This window comes from Chelonia mydas, chromosome 9, assembly GCF_015237465.2.
Source record: "Chelonia mydas isolate rCheMyd1 chromosome 9, rCheMyd1.pri.v2, whole genome shotgun sequence".
Lineage (NCBI taxonomy): Eukaryota > Metazoa > Chordata > Testudines > Cheloniidae > Chelonia > Chelonia mydas.
Window position 1 is genome coordinate 17246499 of NC_057855.1, and position 23038 is coordinate 17269536.

At 39.8% G+C, this 23038-nt stretch overlaps 1 protein-coding gene across 13 annotated transcripts in view; it reads left to right on the forward strand.

Annotated features, from left to right (window-relative positions):
- Positions 1–23038, forward strand: part of MECOM (MDS1 and EVI1 complex locus) — a 445868-nt gene that overhangs the window by 380877 nt on the left and 41953 nt on the right. For 5 of the 13 annotated variants that reach the window (XM_043522424.1, XM_043522423.1, XM_043522430.1 and 2 more), the window contains exons 3-5: positions 5362–5496; positions 18438–18540; positions 21733–21949. In XM_043522424.1, coding sequence (XP_043378359.1) covers positions 5362–5496; positions 18438–18540; positions 21733–21949 — 455 coding nt within the window. Of the gene's footprint in view, positions 1–909; positions 2310–2357; positions 4030–4080; positions 5135–5361; positions 5497–12430; positions 12514–18437; positions 18541–21732; positions 21950–23038 lie in introns of those variants that run through there. The other 8 variants (XM_007055501.4, XM_037909119.2, XM_027817889.3 and 5 more) reach the window with 7 other exon arrangements.

A 23038-nucleotide genomic window follows, 5' to 3' on the forward strand; every position in this document is an offset into this window, starting at 1 on the left:
TCTGGCCAGGTTTTTGGGGTTATTTACAAAGGATTTTTTTCCCCCGGCCTACCTAACACTGCTGTTTGCGATTTGTTTTCTCTCTCCTCTTGTCTTGAACAATAGCTATTCTCTGAAATAACAGTTCAATGTCACAGATAACAGGCCGCTGAGAAGAATTAATCATCATCTCTTGTCACTTGGATTCTCCCTCCCGTCCATTGTAAATAAATCGATTTTTAGTCTGAGAAATATATTTGCACTTTAAAAAAAAGTGGGTGGCACTTATGATTGTGCAATAAACGGTAAAGTTCAGCCCCCCTTTTCAATTCTTTCCCCTCCCTCCTAAAAACATATGTTATAGTTAACCTCGCGAGACAGTGCCCAACTTTATTGGCTAGGCTGGGTCAATTTACTGCATTACATTATGATTATATCTATGGTTACTTTAAAAAAAATTAGAAGCCACTACAATTTCGAGGCGTTGTAGCTTTTATGTAAACTCAAAGAGAAATCATCTCTTGGATTATTAATTCGATACCGATTTCTTTCCCTCTACCACCCCAGTCCAAATATTTAACCTCCCTCCAGTTTCATTCATGAGATTTGTTACTAGATCAATCAATCAATCAAGATCCTTTAGGAAACGATTCCAAATGGAGCGATTGTTCCGTGTGCACAAAACAGGAGGTGTAGGGTATTTATTGTGAAGTGCAAAATAACATTCAAAAAGCTGCTTTTCACGTTTTTTAAAAGTCCGTGCCCTTTTCGAAAGATGTAAAATAGACATCAAAAAAGGAACTAGCTCATTGCAGATTTATAAGCCTAATGATCTTTCCCTCGGACCAAATTGGGTGATCGATGGAGTCAAGTTGCTTTGTAATGTTAGGAAGTAACATTTTAAGAACTTTGGCAAACAGATCATTTATTGATTAATTCCGTGCCGTGTGTGTGTGCGCGCGCGGTGAACGGGAGAGGAAAGGGGGAACATACAAAAATTCCTGCCAGGAAGAGTAGAATTCAGAGCGATCACAATCTCTAAATGCCCTATATATGGACAGTGTGCATATCGCAGCTGCAATATATGTAATCTAAGTGCAATATACGTGTAATATATGCAATATAAGTGGCAATTAAGGTTCTCAATTGCATTCCAGTTCGTGGTTGCTGCTGCTGCCTTTTATATGTTAAAGAGAGAGAGAGAGAAAAAGAATAAGGCTGCCGATTTAGTTAAACGCTTCTTAAATAAACACATTCACACAGAGACACTTGCGCTTTCGGAACACATTGAAACAAGGCGAGGTTTTCCTGCGAAAGAAAAATCCTCCCACCCCAGATCTCCCTATTGGCTGCTGATTACATGGATGGACTCGACATGTTTAAAGGGGATGGTGCATCCGTAATCAGTCTGCCCCTATAGGACTTCTGTCTTGGCGACCTTTTGGTGACCTCTCTCGCCGGAGGAGGCTGCTGTCACTTTAAAAATTTACTGAAAGAGGAGCCTCTGTCTGGCTTCCGACCGCTGGGTTGCAAGGGAGAGATCGCTCCCTCTCGCCTCTTTATGGCTGGCCGGTCAGATCTTCTTTAAAGAGACAGTTCATGAAATGGAAACCCCTGGCAGTTGAGTGTGTGGGGTTGCAAAAAAAAAAAAAAAAAAAAAAGGGAGGGGAGGGATGAGGGAGACGCTCCGGCTGAGAAAGAAGCTCTCACAGGACAGGCTCTGAAGAGGAGAGAGTGTGTGTGTGTGTGGGGAGGGGGGGACAGCCTCCCACCCCCTCCCTCGCCAGCACATAGTCGCACTTTTTTCCTGTGATCACCAGCAGAGAAGTGAAAGAAGTTTTTTTTTTTATGGGATTCCCCCCCCCCCCTTGATAACTTTACACACACACACACACACACCCCGAGCAGCCGATCAGAGCAGGAGGGGCAGAGAGGGGAAGGTGATGGGGAGCCGGGAGGAATTTGCAAAAAAAAAAAAATAATAACAACAATAACAATGATCAATAATCATCATTAAAGCAAACTCCCCCCCCCATGACACCTCCCCTTCCCCCCCCCCCCCCAAAAAAAAATCCAGCAACAGCAAACCAGCCCTTGAGAACTCCCGGCGAGGAGAGAGAAACTTCCCAACAAATGGTGGAAGAGAGGGGAGCTTCCAAGCAGCGACCCGAGCCGGCACAAGGACACCAGCTACCCACCCACTCTGCAGACCGACGGCGAGTGTTTTTTGTTTTGTTTTACTTCCAGCCGCTTGAAGGACCTTCCCCCCTCCCCCTCCCTGTGCACGGAAGCGCTCAGGGTTTAGGAATCAGTGCCGTGGGAGAGAGAAGGTAAGAGGAGCGGGCGAGGAGAGCTGATCCTCGTCATAACAAACTCGCCGGACCCCCTGACACTTTCTCTGCGTGTCCGCTCTGCCTTGGCTTAGGAACTTGCTCCCTGGCCCCTGGGTGCCTTCCCTGCCCCTGCTCAGACTCGTGATTTCCTTGTTGCTCGCAGGGCGGCTACGGCTCGCTCTCTCCCTGCAGCTTGCTGGTGTCTCTCTGGGGCGAGGGGGTGATGTGTGTGTGGAAGGGGTGGGGGTGTCTGGCTGGCTGTTTCCCTCTGTCCCAGGGATCCAGAAAGAGAAGGGATTGGCTCGCCAAACCCTAGATTCCTGGCAAAGCCGCCGAGGAGCTTCTGGATCTGCCTTCGGCAAAGTTCCTCCTCCTGGCTAGTCTAGACCCCTAAGCTGCGTGGCTCTGCCGAATTGTGACCCACACTTGCAGTAACCCTAACATCAGCTAAAAGGAAAACCAAGCGGGTTGGAAGGGGCAAGGCGTGTGAAAAAAAAAAAAAGAAAAGAAAAGAAAATCCAATCAAGGCTCCTCGGGGCAATGGTCGCTTTTTGAAAAGGCAGAACTCCTGTGTGAGCAGCAAAGGGGGTGGCTGGGGGTGGGAAGTGACTCCTGCAATTTTGGTTTATTTAAAAGTCTCTGGTCCTGTCAGAGAAACCCCCCCAAACTAAATAAAACCTTCGTTATCTCCTGGAGACGTCCCTCTAGAAACGAGTTAAGCAGTCACAGTCGTTTGGGAATGAAAGAAAAGTTAAAGCATGGTTGCAAGGAGACGAAGACATTTAATTTTCCAGTGGAAATGCTCTCAGCCCTTCAAGAAGGGCATAACATCGGGACTGACCCTACGCACGATCTGCTGTATTAATGCTCCGTTGAGGGAGCCGCTGAAATAATGTTCACAGTAAAACAAATTAAATGTAGACATTGGAATGCAGCTAAAAACTTGCCTTTTTTTTTTCCGGACGTGTAAATGTAGTTGGTTCGGATTATTTCTTGGTTTTGAAATTAAAATATAATTGTTTAGATCCGTTCTATGAAAGCATGTGGAAGAGGGGAGGGAATATTGTTCTGTTAGTTTGGGGGGGAGGGTCTCCCGGTCTAGTCAATCGTTTCCTATTTTACCATGAACAGGGCCTGATCCTGCTTTCCCCACGTACCCCAAGCTTCTGTTTGGACTCAGGGGAAGCGTGGGGGGGGGGCGGGGGGGTGCACAAGCCATGCAGGATCGGAGCCCCTATTGAAACACCATCCTAAACCTCCGTGGCAGATTTATTTTTAAACAAACGACAAGGAAGCGGAATTCGAAATGAACTTCGTCAGTATCGTGCAACTGAAATGAGATGATTTCTTCCTGTCTGACAATATCGAAGCCAGTGGCTGGGGTCAGCTGTGTGGTGTTTAAGTCTGGGGCAATTCACTTGAATATTTGAACCTACTGATTTCGGGTCAAGTGTGTTGCAATGAAATAATGTTTAAAACGAAGCGTCCTGACAAGACCGAAGAACTTACAAAAACTCCTGTGACTATTTTAGCCTGACAAATTGGCTTGGAGGAAAGAAGACAACTTTTTCTGCAGCACAGTCCTTACCAGAAAGTGTCCTCTTAGAGCATGCTTTCTGCTAGCACACGGGTTGCTGTTTAATTGCCTCCTGGTCAAAAGGCTTGTTCATAGTGTGTCTTGCCTTGTGTCCTCTAGTTTGTCCCCTTGAAGTTTGTGGTGAGTTAATGATCTGAATCTGCTTCTGGAGGATTACCTGAACTCTATGTTAAACTGCTCTAGGGCTAGGGAAATGAAACCTCAACTTCAGTTTTCACCTTCATAAGGGCATAGATAAAGCAGCTTTCTGGCTGGGTTCATTTAATTAATGAATCTGAGCTGTTGTGGGGTAGAGCTAGACTATATTGTTAGTCTTTGATAGAAAACTTCCTTAGGTTTTCATTAACTAAATGATATACAATACCAGAATTCCTTTCCATTCAACTTGAAGGCCAAAAGTGCTCTGGGTCTTGACTTGAATACAAATTATTTAAGTGCAGAAACAATCTCTCTCTCTCTCTCTCTCTCTCACTCCTTTCTAATACAAATAGGTTAATATACTTTTAGTACAGAATATGTCAAACAGGAAAACTTTCCAAATGTAATATTAGCTTTATGTATACCTTGGGCTATTGCTGAAAGCTTCGGCTAGGCCAGTCATAAAACCTGCAGATAAATGATGATATGCAGTCATATATAACGATTAGCAATTTGTCATAATATTAGAATATAACATCCTTTTTAACTTGTCCACAATCAATCTCATTAGATTTGTTTATTTTCTGCATAATTGGAACTATGTATTGGTATGTGTGGAATATTGTGCCATGTTTTGCATGAGTGTTTACATTGTTTTTCATTTATTTTCTTTAGTTTGGCATAGAGGGTTCTGTTATTAACCAAGTCCTGTAAATTGCTTCGATTAAGGGGTATGATTTAAGTGCTAAAGGGGGGAGGGGTTTGGGAAGCATAATATTAAAACAAGATTAATAACTCTGAATCTAAACATCATTTAGTGGATGGAATTTATAACAAACATGAAAATGCTAAATGGGACTTAAAATAAATTCAATTGGAAACAAAGAAAAAAGAAAACACACACAACCCCCAAGAGGACCACCACAGACACTATTCTTAATAATTTTTGTGTATAATCGCAGACAAAAAATTTACCAAAATAGAATTTTAAATGATAAATATTCACTAATATAAAATGAGAAAGTCAGATGTTTGCTAAATGAATATATTTTCCATTAACAATTATTAGACATCACCTTCATTACGGGTAAGCATTTTTCAGGACATGTTTACAACAAATGTATTGTCCCTTTATTAATATGCACATGTTCTAACAATTATTTTAAAAGTCTCGCTTTTATTCATTCATAGAATTTGAATAAAACATGCTTAAGTGATTATCCATTTGTTTATTTGAAGACCCATGATTTATCTTTTAATTAGTGTGGCCTGACACCAATAGAAAGATTTACCCTTTCATATTTTTCCTTCTAGATCTTGGATGAGTTTTGCAATGTGAAGTTCTGCATAGATGCCAGTCAACCAGATGTAGGGAACTGGCTCAAGTATATCAAATTTGCTGGATGCTACAATCAGCATAACCTTGTTGCATGTCAAATAAGCGATCAGGTATGTTGTGGGCGCTTTCCGGACTTGTTTGTAAAAAGCTTTATGGTATCAGTGGAAAAAAATAATAGCAAGCCACAGTACGTTTTATGACTTGTTCGTTGATTATGGTACCAGGTAAAACACGATTGTGAAATTCTGAATAGAGTCATTTTTACCAGCTACTGCAGATAAGAATTTCCTATTTTTTCACTTGAATGTCCTCTTTGTAAAATACATTGTTTTTATTTTACACCTGATATATAACATATGAAACCAGTATTTTTCATTTGTCATTAATGATATTTTCTAATTTATCATCCAGTTTAATTGGGTGGCTAAACCAGTGCTTTCAGTTAATCAAAACATTCAATGTCAAATTAATGGAAAATGGAGGTAAAGATACAAAACCAAAACAACCTCCCTCCCCCAACCCAAAAAAACCTCTGCAAATATATTTCATATATATATAACTATGGATATGAATATACATGTGCAGGCATAGAATTATGCCTTCTCATACAATGAGATAGAGCTAATAATAGTTTTATTCTGAACTCATTTATATTTTTAGGTAATTTTTTCCCTTTTAGTTTATTGCAGGGTTAGAACATTGACTTTTTATTGGATTGAAATGTTAGTTTCCCTCTACCTACCCTAACCTTTAAAATAAGGGTAGGTGGAGAGAAATCATAGTAAAACAGTTTGCTTTGAAACACTCTGAGTACTTGTTGGGTTAATTTTTTAACATAAAGGTTTCTTTTAGCATGTGAATATCAAATAAATGCCATGATGAAATGTTTTAATTGAATGGAAGTTAGGTTAAGAATATTATGATTAACTGAAGAAAAGAAATTAATGCTTGAAGGGGTAGCAGACAGTGAATTCTCATTTTATATTTAAATGTTCATATCTGTAACACAGTATTTGATTCTTTAAATCACTGTGTTCCATTGTCACCAAATAATTAATCGAAACAAGTGGATTTTAAAGATTATCTTTAGCTGATTTAATTGCCTTGACATTATTGAGAAAAAAAATCAAACAAGAGACAAAGCTTCAATTAGAAATCATTCTTTCCAATCAAATGCCAATATATAAAGTGAATGTCAGTCTCCCATTTGCAACATCATTACAGGATTATGTATTTGTATCTGACAGAATAATTTATTAAAATTGACTTAAATAACTTTTTCAGAAACTGTGATCAAGTATCATTTTCATTTTAAACTTTTAATATTCAGCATTAAATGCATGCAGTGTAGGAGAAATCAACCTACTGTGAGATAACTTCATTTTTTACATAAACGCTGATTCAACAAAACAAGCAATAAAATTGGTAGATGAAAAATACATTCTCAAATTTACAATATGTTTCATACAGAAAACAGTCAATTCTATGAATGCAAAGCATTCATTTGATCATGTTGCAAAACGGAAACTATGAAGCTGAGCTCAAATACCAATATTTTACATTTAATAAAAGTTGGAATAAATGGGTAAGTTTCGTAAAGGAATAATATGAATTGATAAAAGTGGCTTACTGTCTCCAGGTTGATATTTTTGTTCTGTAAATAAAATATGCATTGTACTGAAATATCAGAATCTTTTCCTTCCCACACACACATACATGTTTTGATGTTTTTGAAATTGAAGTTATAGAGCTTAGAAGTTTCTCTTTTTTAAGGCTTACGTTTCTGAGATTTGATGGTGGTATCTGTATTGCTGCCACCGATTTCCTTCATTCATCGGAGACGTGTTATTTATTTTTGCACAGTATTGTGCTATTCATAATTCCATATATTTTACAGAATATTGTTGCCAAGATTTGTAAATTAAAAACTGGTTGCCTTTCAAGTAGTGTGTTGTGTGAGATCTGCTGTCAGCAAGAGAAAATGGATTGCTGTTGCGATAGACACTGAAAATTTATGCACACAAAAAATTCTATATATGTGCTCTTGAATCTTAAACTGAATAGTTCTTCCAACTGTTAGCTCCTCCTTCTGCTTTACTCTGAACAAACCTGTGAAAGGTAACGTAAAATATAATAGGAGACCAAACTGTGAAATTGACATTACATGGCCAAATGTCTGCATATATAGAGGGCCAAATAAAAGTCAAGCTTATCATGTGTATGCATTTGTGTGCACACTATATGTGGGGGTGTTTGTGTCAGTCTGTCTATATGGACCCCCCCCCCACAACTTGGTTTAAGTCAGAGTTAAGGTTGAGAGTACACATCAGTAAGTTGTTGATAGATCGGTAATAGATGCTAGACAGTTAAGTCAGGAGATCCCTGTCCTGCTTTGATATGAGAAAGCTGCACTGAGCTCATGGATGAAAGAGCTGACTCAAGAGGTTCTCCTGGTCTGGTGTTTCACTCTGTTTTCCATAAGAAATAAGACCTGCCAACTAGTGAATAAGAAATACTCATCCCATAATGAGCACTCTCATTGCATGAGAGACTATTCACTACTAAGGAAAGGACAGAGACACTTGATCAGCCGTAATTGTTAACCTCTAATTACTTCAACTCACCTGTAAAATTCACAGGCAAACATTGCACGCTATCTGAAATGGTAAAGGATATTTACCAGCACTCTGACCCTTAGTCTGAACACCAGTTTATAGTGCTAAATATAAGCCTGATTGAAAGACAGGTGTGAATCCTAGACTGCTGGAAACAGAGTTTTCAAATAACTCTCTCAATTACTATAACATAGTCAAGGTGCTCAGTGGAACCTCCTTCATTCAACAAAAAGAGAAAGAAAAACACTTTTTTTTGTTTTCTATGTTAGGCTTTATGAAAGACATATCTCCCCCACCCCCATATTCAAATTTGAGGTCAGGTTTCATCACTTTGGATCAACTTTACAAAATGTCTGGGCTCCTTCGTATATCTGTATAAATGAGCTTTGCTGAGATGAACAGCTTGATAATAGTGGGATGCAGTCAAAACATGTATGCTGGATGCAACTCATATTTCATTTGATTGGGGATGGAGTAGGATTTAAAGGCTGTATGTATGGGTATTTTTTTGTTTGTTTCAAATAGAGCGGATATAGGATTTCTCCGTGCTGTCCTCCTATTATCTCTGGTCCTGTCTAATCAGTCCTAAAAGAAGGTAATTCAAGAAGTACATGAATAATAAATTCCACAAATAGTGCACTTTCATTTTTTTCTTTTCCCCAAAGAGCCTACAGCATTTATAGGACTGCAAGGAGGCCTGCCACCATTATTTCACTGGAATGTATATTTCAACTTAAAATCAATTCAGTTTTAATACTAGCTTTTGCTATCTTGTAAGACTCTAGTTTGTTATTGCTAGATCTCTGTATTTATTAGCATGATTTTTTTAAAAAATGACTGTAGAAGGAATAGAATTGTTAGACTTTCTGACAGTACTAGCATCCCAGCAAAACTGTAATTTTTAAGTACAGATTTTGAAGGAAATCCCATTGAAAACAGAGTAGTAACTATAGTAATGTATTTTTAAGGGGACTATAGTATATTCCAAATGCACTAGCAAACTGATATCAGTCAGCTTCCAATTATAAAATACAATATTTTTTAAAAGTCCAGTCAGTGGTATTTATACTTAAAGCTCTTGAGTATTGTTTTTTAACTTACTTACTACTTATAGGCCTCCAATAGTGGCATAGCCATATATAGGATGCTGGAGGGCTGTGCTTAGGTTTTTCTCAAGGACACAATTATTGGAGATTCATTTTGTTTTAGCTATCGAAAATTCCAGATAACTCAAGATTAGTTTGCTGAGGATTTTTCTAGTTGAAATCAAATTTTATTATACTCAGTTATATCTGCTGGATGGAAAAGCTAGCAGTATCTCCGTCTTAACAACTATCAAAGTATATAAGGCCAATGTCCTAAGTGAATTGCTGTACGTTTTACCAGATCTGATCACATCTTAGAGTTTTACAAACTCTTTATATCTGCAGACACAGCCTTGTGTTTCAAATATTACTGCCTCTGTCACTACTCCACTCCATTCAGCTAAGTGGGAGAATAACACAACTGTGGCCATAAGCATCTCTGCACTTCTCAAACAATTTTACTCATATATGCACCTGCAATGGTTGTGTATTTCAAAAATGAATTTTGTGGATCCTGTTTGATGATACAATGAAGTTAAGCTTGTGCCTGTTGGCAGTCAGGCAGGCTTATTTACACTACATTTATTGAGGGCTCGATTCTGCCATGCTTCCTCATGGTCAGTAGTTCCTTACTCAGCATATAAGACCGGGGACAACTCCCATTACAGCCAGTGGCAATCTTTCCATAGACCCACTGAAATGAATGGGATAGCCGCTATTTGTTATGATGGCAACATCTGGTTGTCAGATTGTTTTACTTTCCAGCCTACACCAAGTTTGCTTCTTCACTTATTGCAATTAGAGTTAATGCTGGGTGTTAAACTCCAGCCTTACATTTTACATATATCTATATTATCTGCGACATAATACACTGTAATCTTTTCACTCAGCACACTGTCCTTTCCTGAAGTGACCTAAAATTGGAAGGAAATTTTCAGAAATGTAAAGTCATTATTAATCTTGCCATTTGCAACAAGTCATACTACTGAGATAACCTTGATAACTAATATTTAGTAAACTCAAGAAGACAAGTTTTTTCTGAGCAAATGTCGATGATAGATTATCTAATCTTCGTATGCTTCCAAGAAATAATATGGAAGATTATAACTGCCCACAGAGAGAATACCAGGCTGAAATTCACCAAGTGGATTCTGCCAATTCTTTTGTGGTTTATAAACGGAAGCAGGACATTAGTAGAGAATTCTGCCATGTTTTCACTTGAGATATCTATTGTTCTACTTTGTGATTTACCTTACGAAGCATTAGTGCTTCTGGAAATGGCTTGCTGATATTGGTGGACACACTCACTCCTTCTCTGAAATTGTATCAGGAACTTGTTTTTGTTTAGGCCAACATACAGGTACAATAACAAACCCCCACATTTGATCTGATTGACAGCATTGTCACCGGTCTTTGCAGAGAGACCAAGGATTTTGAATGGGCACAGAGAGATTGAAAAAGTCTCCCATCCCCAGGGGTGGTCCTTTCATGTCAGGGTTGAGGCACATTGACTGGCTCGCTGTGGGGGGGAATTGCATTGCCACTGTGTCTATGCTATGGGAGGTTGTGGTGGTCCAGTCACTTGGACTATGGACCTTTTGTGAGCACTGGAATTCACAATGGAAAAATAAAGTGCAGCTGGGTGTGATTTGGACAATGATGGTTAGACACATGCTTGTTACAGTGAGCTGATTACAAGGCACAGGGATAGGCTGTACCATTTAGGCACCACCACTGGAAAGGACATTGGGAAGCTGCACCACCTGGGGGAAGCACCAGGAGCCGCTCTGTCTCTGAGAGGCAGAAGTCCTGTCTGAGCGCCCCAACTATATTAAGAGGATGCTATTACAACCCTCCATGGTGGTACTATATATTCCTGCTGCTGTTCTGATCCTCCTTTGTGAGCTGGTGTGGAGGTGGTGGTAGTGGGGGGTTAGCTCCACTCATCTCCACCTCCCTTGGGATACCGCAGACCTTCAGTCTTCATGAGTGAAGGGTCTGACCATTATATAAGCTGCAAAAGGGTGTGTGTGAGACATGTTCATCTCCCCACTTCCTCGCTTTGCACCCTTGTAAAGGACAGGCAGGGTCAATCTTTGAGTTGTTTTCTATGGATTTTTGCTAAACTTCTCTAAGTGCCTAATTCAAAGCCCATTGAGGTCAACAGAAAGACGCCTATATGCTGTACCCATGCAAAACACTGATTTACTTCAACTGCTCATTTGCCTGAGTATGGCAAGATGGATCTGGCTCATATTTCAAAATGCAGTTGTCCAACTGTGCAAGTTGTTCATCCTAAGATCTAAAATTGCATGTTAGTAATTTGGACTATTTGCACATTTAATTATAATCTGTGGCAGAAGTATGTATTAGTTTGCACTTCACATTTTCTGATGCGCTTAAATTCATATTTTGTTGGAGTCTTTTTGATGTAAAAGTTGTTATTAGTTTTGGCCATTTAATTTGTTTTGCTTTTTGGGTAAGTTCTACTTTTATTCAGAAATAACACTTTACTATTCTAAGATCAATGCCAATTGGCAGGGCTCAAGAATGTATGCACTTGCTTGCCTAACCTGATTTAAGGGTGTAGTCCCATACTGATGCACAACTTCTTTCCATGTATACACCCCTTTGCTTTCAGGACTCTAGCCTTGTGACACTAGCAAAAAAAGATTGCACTTAGAGGGTTTGATCCTGTCATTGTTTCACACACACAACTCCAACTGAAGTCAGTGGGTGTAAGGACATCATGCATGGAGCATGACCGCAGGATCAGTGTCTAACTCTTTTGCTAATTAGTGTGTGTCCAACAATCTCAGCTCAGATCATTCTTCACACCTTGTGATCATTTTATGAAGTGATACTAACACCCACTGAACATTTTGTCCTGAGTGATAAAAATGCACATAGATATACATAGCGAGGGAGCCGTTTTTAAACATAATTTAAAGTGAAAGATGGCTATTTTAAAGTGCTATATTGCTTTGAGAAAGTGAAAGCTATCCTTTCACCTGCATCATAGGCAGGGCTGTCCTGCCACTGTGCTGATCAAATGCATGAGGCCATGACTGCCAAAAATAAAACCACGGCCTTTTACCTAAAATTTATTGCATTTGAATTTTCGTCTTGTAGGTACTCACACTTGCAGTGCAAGTTTTCCCATTGTTCTATCAACTAGGAGCATAATGCACATCATGTAGTGTAGTATTTCCATTCCAAAACAATAACACAGGGTTCTGTGCAGAGGGCTAATGGACCTTATAAGACTTTTATTATGACTACCAATGTGCTTAACGTTTTTCATATTCTGTTCCTTTTCACCATCTTTTTCATAGTCAGCTTCTACTACAGCTGAAGTCAATTCAATCCATTTGCCAGTGGGGTACAGGACATGTAAATAGTGAACTCCTTCCTCCTAGAGCTATAAGTAAGTTAAAAACAATAATAATGTAGTTTAAGTAGCGCAGACTACCTGCTTCCAAATCTGAATAGCATCTGTTATCTGTGCCAAAATCTGAATTTCCTAGCATTGGGACACATACAGTGTTTTCCAAAGCTGTTGCATGTACAAGAATAAAAGGTTTAGTCAGATGCAACAGAATATAACTCTCTTCAGCAGCGAGGGCAACAGATGTGTTCATATCAACTGTTGACTTTGTTCAGATATGTAAACTAAGTGTCCCTTTCCCCCTTCCCCTCCCAAACTGGTATCGTTCTATTAAACCTTTCCTAGGTGGCTGAATGGCAAATTGAATGATGTGATAGTAAATAAAGAATTCAAACAAAGTGGTATAGATTTCACTGGAGTAAGCAGAGATCAACAGTGAACTTCAAAGTGAGCAGGCGGTAGTGCCTGAAATAGTCGTCTCTCTACAGCTTTCACAGGGAGTGCATTTTCTCTATTATTTCAATTATTACAACTTCCTGAATAGGTTGAAGGTCATTCATAATTCACGCTTCTGTCATCTTTACACATGCCAAATGCAGTCTATTAAGCATAAATAAAATTTCGAGTGCCTGACCGGGAAAAGTAAACTGGGATTCATAACAATGAGGCCTTATTCATCCCTTTGAAAGTAAATTGTGTATGTTCATTGTTTTGTTTTGTTTTATTTCCCTTTTTATCATTGCAGTTTGGACCCCTTCCTTCCACCACCTTGCATCAGTAGCATAAACATACTACCTTAAATCACTTCGGACAAAAAATTGAATCAATTAAACCCTCTGATTCAAACATCCCAAACGTTGTGGGGTCTTTGAAATCCAAACCCATATCTGGTTCAGAATTTTGCCCCTCTCTATATAATGGGCTGAACCAAAACCCCATAACCAAGACTACTAATCTTGGGGCGTTTGAAATCTGGATCTGGACTTTGCAGTTGGGCCTATTTCTATGACATATAAGCACTGATCCTGCAATTTACAAGGCATGTTGCTTTGGCTGTGCATTGTAAATTGCAGGACTGGTGCAGTAGTTAGATAGCAAAGTGGCTTTGATGAACACAAGGGATGAAATCCTGGCCCCATTAAAGTCAAAACTCCCATTGACTTTGGTGATTTCATCCAAAAGATCTTTGTAGTACAAAAATCCATATACTCTACACTACCATTTCCAATTGCAAGTAATAACATTATGAATATAGTCGGCTATTGGTTTAAAGAGCAGGGAGAACCAGTATGAAACAGATATGGTCTGAAAGTAATTTATGACCTGTCAGCTTTCCTTGCAGAGGGCTTCCTGACTCTTCAGACCCTCTGTCATAGCCGATCTTATGTTGGTTTAAAAGAACCTAAGCCAACATATTCCGTTTGTACAGGGCATTGAAAATTTCCCACTGTTTCTCAGACAGGACAATTACAATTGGTTTTGGGTGGAGAAAATGAAAAAAAAAACCTAATAAAACACATTTACATGAAATATTAGGAATGTCTATTAAAACCAGATTACATTTACCAGCACTATAACATTTTCAGCGTTCAATATATGCTATTTTAAATCCCATTAGGATGCAATTTGGCATATAAATTGTTAGACCAGGTGGAATTTTGTTTTGCATGTGCAGAAAGAAAAATAAATACATTAAATAAATAGCTAAGCAGTTTTTCATTTTCAGAGCTTCAAAAATGTAATTTGGATCCATTTGGGGGGCTTTTTTTTTTTTACACAAGATCAAAACATAACTTAATCTACAAAATATAATTTTGCTGGCATTTTCCTACATCTCTTCTCTTTGTGCAACTCAAACTGAAGTCAGTGGGAGTTCTGGGAGCAGAGAGGCTGGACAGATCATTTCTTGGAGGAGACTAATCTCTGCTGGTATTCCAGTTTATTTTCAAAATGCCAGCTCAGTCAGGCTAGACAATTAGCTACAGAACACACACATTAATTAGTTCAACATGTGTACCATGTTTGCAATAAAGGAAATGCATCATACCAAGGGTTGTTACAAGGAAAGCTGATGCATCATAATACACTTCAGTGCAAACAAGGCTCCATTTCAAATGCATATGAGCACCATGTGTCCTGGGTTTGCAACAAAGAGGGAAAAGGTCTGCTGAAATATCTTCTATGGTATGGCATGAACCAAGTGGAGGAAATATTAGGCAACACTGCATTACGGCTTTTGTTCATACCTTGGTATTGATGCACTATTGAGCTCAAAAGTGTGGCTAATTTTACATACTATAATACAGAATCAAAAAACACCAGAGTGGACCAAGAGTATCAATTTGGGGCAGAGTGGGTCACCTCAGAGAGAGCTCTGGCAGGGATTGTGCTTCAGTGGTGCTCTCTCCCCAAGCTCTTCCCTGTGCCAAGGGACTGCACCCTTGGGGTCCAGCTGTTCAAGTCAGTGCAGTGGGCAAAGTCATGATCCTTCCTCCTCTCTGCTCTTTTAAAGTAGGGTGCATGGACTGTCTTCTGTGGGAGTTGCATCAGGTCCAGAAAGGAGAAGTCCTTGGGCTCTTCTGAGCTCAGGAGCTTCTACTGACTCTAACCCTTGCATGGGGAGTACTGTGGGAACAGAAGATTCCTCACTCTCTCAACCATCCTGCACACCTTGTCTAGGACTAGGGGCAATGTGGCTCAGTGTATGTGTGATGTCACACATTCTGAAAGCCTCTGTGCGTGTGTGTGTGTGTGTGTGTGTAAACCTGCAGAATCTTGACAAACTTCATTTGATAAAAGCTTAGCAAATGTTGAAATAACAGGTTCTTGTTGACATCCATAATGTGGGCAGTCTTCAAACCATTATACAGTGCATTAGCCACACAATTTATGATTCCACCATGTCAAACATTTATCCCACTCCAAGCGCAATCCTGCACTCTTCCTGTGCATGGAACTATCTTTGGAGGCAAAGGAAGTTGCATGAAGAAGGACCGCAGGAGTGCCTTTGGGTATTTCCAAGACTGAATGTCATGCGTCCACCCATTGGTCAGTCAGCAGCTTAGGCTTGTCTGAGGCTCATCAGTCTATATATAACTTAATATTACCTTTCAAGTGCATGGAGACCATTATACTTCTGGAAAAAAGACTCAGATTTAAATACATCTGTCTTAATAAATGGAAAAACAAATGTTGCTTAAAGCAAATATTCTGTGGATGCATGTGGACATCAGATTTATTTGCAGAAGTTAAAAGCTGGCTTCACTTAAATGGGTTTCAGTCTTTGATCAAATGAGTTTGGTTGCCCAAACCAAGTCCCTAGTGCACCAAAGTCCACATCACAAATCCCCTGCATCATTTGTCACAATTGGCAGTATCTTCTCAAGAGAAGACTATAATAACAGGTCTTGTGGCTCAAACTTGAGGTGCATCAGCATAGCTGTGGGGGGAGGCAAGCTCAGAACCTCCCTTTCCTCTGGCACTGCTCTCTGCTGGACGTTCACATTCTCATGAACAATAAACATTTGCTTAAAATTGAGAATGAACTCAGTGAAGTTAAAAATCACTCGGTCTCAGAGTCACTGTACCATTCATGAGTTGCGATGTCACCTTTTTAAACTCCATCAAATAAATCCAGTATTGCTACTGTAGTCACATATTTTCTCTCTTTTAATATATATGCACATGAAACTTCACAGATGTTAATTAGGCTCCTTAAGGACGGTTGCAATATTAATTTATGTATATCCTACAAAAGGGTACTTTTAAAATCTTTGTCACCCTATCATTTTGAATGTTCCACTTTGATTTCATGTGCTTGTTTAAATTAGGCAATAATAAGATTAAAGCTGATAATATTAGGAGAGCAAGACAAGGGTCCTGATTCTGATCTGGTTTTACACCAATATAGCCGGAAGGACTTCATAGAGGTCCTTGTGGATTTACACAAGTATAAATCAAAACAGAATCAAGCCCAATGAGACTGTGATATCATAGTACTTCCTTAAAATCCTTTGCCATATGTGTGAAGGCTGCATTCCCTATTGCAAGGTTTCACTGCAGTTCCAATATGTCACAATTCAAATGTCAACATGCTGTTGGAAAGGAAGCTAATAAGTTAAACCTTTGAGAGTTGCCAGCAAAGGAGGTGATTCAAATTGTTGAGAGAAGTCCATTGTTTTCTAAAGGGAAATAGAATTCCAGAATGAAACATGTGACTTATAAGCATTTATCTAAAAGATAAAAAAAAGACCAAGAAAATCCAAATGACGGTTTGACCAGGACAGCTCTTAGTGTAAAAGAAAAGGGAGTTGTAATCTTGACAGAATGGGAGGGGAAGTTGCGTACAAACTCCTACTCACGGCTTTTATTGGGAAAGCACACAGCAAACAGTAGGCTGCAGCATGTGTACATTGTGACTGATGCGTTTTCCTCAGAATTTCTTGTGTGAAATGATCTCAGCCTGTCTTGTGAAAATGCTGGTGCTTACTTCAGTATAACTGCACTGCTTGCACACTTCAGGTGGCTGACCTGCTGTTCTCAAAACAAGCCACAGAATGTCTTAAAACAAAAAAAAAATCAGAGGAAGCTCCTCATTAAGTTATTTTTAGATATTTACCGCATATTTGTGGTTGAGGCCCCTTATAAAAAAATAAACAATTGGGTTTTAGGGCCACCTACTGGAGAAAAATGATAACGGCACATGGGTTAATCTTGTATTTTTGTGCAATAATTAAGATATGTCTGCAAGGAAAAAATAGATGTAAGATGGTTCTTTGCAAACAAATATTTTTAAATGGTTGCTAACAGTTGCCTTCCTCTTGACTCAATAAAATTAGTATTGAGAGTCAGTAGTTTTAGAGAAAATGCTGATCCAGCATCTATGAGCCTAGCAAAATATCATTTTCAAGTGTTTGCATTCAACAAGTTTACTAAAATTTGCCGATGTTAATTGAGTTGCCTCTAGACTATGCCTAATGGAGCTTTGTTTCCTGTTCTGCACCTTTCCTTCTGAAACAACAGGGGAAAGATAGACTTTGTTCCCATCTCATGAAGTCATAATTACTCAATTCCTTGAAAATCTCACAATCACAAGTATGAGTTTTCTCCAGGATACATGCTGGCCAAAAAGTATGCGGCCCTATTTACCCCAGTGCATTGCACTGGTTCTCCTCTTCATTCTTTCCTGATAACTACTGCAAAACCCAAATGCCAGACTCTGTAAGGTTTTCCTCCAGCTGTGACATCCAGCTTCTTGACAGACTCCACAGGCAGTAGGTTTATCACCAGCTGTGTATGCTGTTTGTCTGCTGATGGGATCCTTGGGCCATTTTCTCATCGTAGGCAAATTTCCCCTTTGATTCACGTTTGAAGCTAAGGGATAATCAGCAGCACTGTTCTGTACAAACCTCTCATAACATGTCATTGCAGAACCTTTTTCCCCTGATGAGCACATTTTAATCCAGCTTGTTCTCTCTCCCTTGCTTTTAAGTGGCGCAACACCACTGACTTCAGTGGGGTTACTCCTAATTTACACCAGCGTAATCAAGAAGAGAATCAGACCGTCTGTGTGTAAATCTGGAAAGGCTTATTTAGGGTACATTCCTATCTCATTGGCAGAGCAGCAGGGAACTTGTTTTATTGATGATTTGTGAATAGGATATGTATTACTGGAAGATTTGTGAATTGACAGCGACATTCACAACCCTCCACTCATCATCAGCTCATTTCTTGGCATAGTTCATTGAAAAGCAAAATCTTTTTTCCATAGGACCCAAAGAGCAAAAGGTATGGGGCCAGATTCTCTGCTAATATAAATTGGCGTCGCTCCATTGACTTCAGTGGAGCTCCACCCACTTAAATAAGCAGAGGATCTGGTGCCATATTTAAACCTTGCTCCGCCCACAAGCATTACTCTGTACGCATTTACCTCTTGTGAGATTCACTATGATTCTGTTTTTCAGATATTCTACAGAGTTGTCGCAGACATTGACCCAGGAGAGGAGCTGTTACTATTCATGAAGAGTGAAGATTATTCACATGAAACAATGGCTCCAGATATTCATGGTTAGCAACTTTTTACGCCAGCCTATCTAGTTTGATACAAAATGTCATTAAAATGAAAAGTTGGGCAAATGTCTTGCTGGTGGAACCTGCCTGAAATCAATGGGATTGCAGCAGTGTAGCTAACAAGGAGTATATCTATCTATCTATCTATCTATCTATCTATCTATCTATCTATCTATCTATCTATCTATCTATTTCTTTGCAAACCCTGGCAGTAAATACATTAATAGTGCCCAATTATTAAATATGACTGAAACTGCTGTTAACTCGGCAACAAGTTTTACTGTTCTCTGTGACAATGATAATATCCCCATTGCTGATGTGACTTAATTGTTAACCTTTCTAACTTTCAATGTTCTTCAAGATTAGAAATGAAATGCCCCTAAAATAAATAATGAAAGATTGCCTGGGAGTGAGCTGAAATCGCTTTTGGGGGATTTTCTGCCATTCATAAACTACAGGAGTGCATGATGCTGCTTATGTGAACTGTAGCCTGAGACTCACTCCGGCACCCTGTCTGCAAGTTTCTTTAAAATGTGTTTGTGCTCTGAAAAGTAACTGAAAAAATGGCATTGTGAGGTTTTGTGCTTACTGTCTCTCAATCATTCCAGATCAGACTTGCTCCATTCACAAGCAAAGAGCTATTTTTTACCTGCCAACCCTGCAGACTCTTTCCAGGATTTTTTTCTGCCTCCTGCATTAGTATTAATAAAGATTCCACTGTCCACATTTTTCTTGGAGTTATATCTCTACAACCTAACTTTCTACTTTCTGCCTCTACCATGATCTATTACACTGACCATGCCCAACCTCATTGTCTGCAGTGGGGTTGGACAGGTGTAACTGAGTGTACAATTAGGCTTTTGCAATTGGAATTGAGTAAAGAATGCGTTAGTTATTCATATCCTACAAATTATATAGACTCCAAGAGACGTCCAATGTGTTTATAAAGGAATGCCCTGTTGTCTGCAGTGCAAAGGGCTGCGTTTATATCACTACTGTGGCTGCGTGTAGGGTCTCATCCAATACCCAGCTGTGTGTAGGGGGTGAGGGTTGTGCTAGAGTGTACTGGGGGGAAGTGGAGCACCAGCCATTGCCTGAACATTCAGAAATCATACATAGGGGCTTCCTCAGGTTTCCACACTGGCTTAATTTACCCCTTCCCCGCACCCGTGGATATAAAGAGCAGGATTTTTGCTCCTTTCCTCTCCTCTGCAGTTTTTTAAAAAAATTGAGGCGATAAATAGTAACTTTGTCAAGCCATTGCTGAAAATGTCATCCTTTTAAAGTGCAGTGTTCTCCATGACTATTCTATGTAGTTAGAGTAATTAATGCATCATTGTAAAATGCTCTGCAACCACACACAAATAGACACATTCTCAATCTTTTGTTTTACTAATTTGGCTAATTTTTAAACTAATTTAATATATAACTGGCCTCACTGGGAGTTTTGTCTGAGTAAGGACTACATAATCAGGTTCTTATAGTGGTAGTTTCTTTGGGTAGGTTTCCCACCTTGACCCCCTTTTTGTTAAGTACTTAAACACGTGCCTAACTTTACGCATGTGACTACACAAATAGACTATTCATGCTTAAAACTGTATATGTGCTTAAGTGCCTTTCTGAATCAGAGCCCACATACCTTTTACAGCTGCAATACTGATAGGATAGAAATAAAACTAGGACATGTGACTTGACACAAAGACAGTCAACGTACAATTTAACAGATGGAAAAAAATCTGCATTAGAGGATCTGGCATTCGTAGTTGATATTTTAGAATCTCACTCAGTTAATAAGAATATCAAGTATTATTAGATTTTGTTTGTGAAATAACTCCACACTCATCATACTAGTTCATTTTTATGGTGGCCTTTGATAAGAAATATGTAGGGATTGGCCCTGCTCTCATTAAAATCAATGGCACAGCCTAGTGACTTAAACTGGACAGGACTGGATGCTTATTCAGAGCATGGTGTCACGGAGTCACCGGGCGATACTCTGAATCTACTGCATATGAAGCCAGCCAGGACTCTGGGGGAGCATGTCTTCTCTCTCTGAGCATATTGTCGCCAGGGCAAGAAGCTTACACAGCTTCGACCTTCCTGGATCTGACCTCGGAGCATTCAGCAACCCCTTCCACACCGTGCACTTCCCACAGTGAGTCCACCCAGGCGGGGCTCCTGGGGAAGCCAGAGGGCCCTGCACCGCAACTCCACAGTCAGATGTGACTCTCAGCCAGCCAGTAAAACACAAGGTTTATTATTCGGCAGGAACACAGTGTAGAACAGTACTTGTTAGCACAGAAATCAGTCACTTTCAGCCAAGTCCATCTTGCGGAATCCTGGGCCAGATGCCCTGGACTCCCCCTTTTCCAGTCCCCACAGGCAGACTGCCAGCTTCCAGTGACCTGACCTCAGACACCCCTGTTGCTCCTCCTCCTCGTCTTTGTCTTGCTTCCCTGGCAAAGAGTCACCTGGTCGCATCCCACTCCTGGGTCTCAGGTTACAAAGGGCAACGGTCATAGCATACATGCAGACAGCTGGAGCAGCCTCACCTGCTCCAGAGGTCTCAGCCAAAGTCACACACCCCTATTCCCACCACTGAGGTATTGGTGCAGCACACAGGGAAACTGAGGGACATGCAGTATTCATGCAAAACAGTAAAACTCACATAGGCTCAACAGTCAGACTCACATATAACATAACAAGGGAAAATCCCCACTTTGTCACACATGGGTAGGAGAGGAAATGTCAAAGTGTCTTTAAAACCTTCAAAAATATCCTATAGGGCATTTTAATACAAATGTTTGTGCTGAATCAGTTTAGACCTCACTCCAAAATGTCAGGGTTGCCCACTTCTATCTGTCCATCCACTGAGCTCCCGTCACCACAGTATTTGAGGATAATGATTTGTGTCTTGTGTTAATCTTAGGATCCTCTATCAGAAATAGCCAAGGTGGGTAATGGATTATACTGCACTGATTTAAAAAAAACCTGGAGAAATGAAAAATCCTTTCTCCTAGTTTCTTCTCAGATTCTTCCTTGTTCTCTGAATGGCCACAGGTTTTATTGCAAAGCAGTGGGACAGCTGATGAAATGGTAGTTAAAAATATGTCTGAAGACCATTGTTGAAGAACTTGTCTCACTGCACCTTTTCTCCTACAACACATAACCAATTAATTTGCCTTCCAGAGGAGCGCCAGTATCGTTGTGAGGACTGTGACCAGCTATTTGAGTCCAAGATGGAACTAGTAGACCATCAGAAATTCCCATGCAGCACACCTCACTCAGCATTTTCTATGGTGGAGGAGGACTTTCAACAAAAGCTTGACAATGAAAATGAGCTCCGGAACATGCATGACATTCAAGAATGTAAAGAGTGTGATCAAGTGTTTCCAGATTTACAAAGGTAGGAAGAGCCACTTAAAATCAGACCCACTAAAATCATAGGTCCAGTTCTGTATTGGTTTCAGTAGGAATGCAGAAGGTGTAAGTTAGTGCAGAATTTGACCCCATCTTCTAAAACAGAATACATATGACAACAGAATCAGATTTGTTGAGGACACACTGATCAGACCATTCTTTATTTAACCTTACAGTTATTATGTGTAGGTTGCACACTAAGGCCTGATTTTGAAGCCCTTATTTGTGAATGAACTGGACCCTAAATGCAACTGGGCCGGATCCACAGCTGATATAAATCAGCATAGCACCACTGAAATCAGTAGAACTGCAATGATTTACACTAGCTAGGACCTGATCTAATTCTTCTTCTTGTCCTAGGCAGAAATAATTCAGTTCACTTCTGCATAGTGTTCATAGTTTGACAACACAGTTTTTTCTGCCCAAACTAGCAGTGATAGGCCAATTAAAACATGACAAAACTAGCCACCGTAAGTCTGCTATATCTTAAAATATGTTACATAGAACAAATCACCATATAGCAGCACAAAGCTGCATATGATCACAGGGACCCATGAAAAACACATCAATTTCCCCTTTTTCTGGGAAAAAATGTTACAGGGAAGTATCCTGGTTCCATTGAAAACAATGATAAAAACAATGGCTTTGACTTTGGCTTCATTGGGGGGAGGATCAGGCCCAAAGTACCTAGTTACAACATGTGTATTCTCATTTTCATCTAATCTGATTCCAAAAGCAGTAACATTAAAGTACAGTGAAAACTAACAAACACTAGTGATGATTCATTGCCACTGAGCGAGAGCAGCATTTTTACACTGCACTTTGGGCTCAGTTCTGTAAAGTGCTGAGCACCCTCAACTCCCTAAGAAGTTATGAGTGTGGCAGGCACTCAGCACCTTGCAGGATCAGGCCCCTTCTCAGCCGTAAATATAATACATATATATAAATCCGTATACAAATATTTAGTACACATTTGCTATGGTGGAACTCATTTGTACATTTCCCGTCCCAGCAGGTTTCTGCAGATACTTATAATGTATTGCAGTGCAGAATACGTTGAGATGTTGCAAATTAT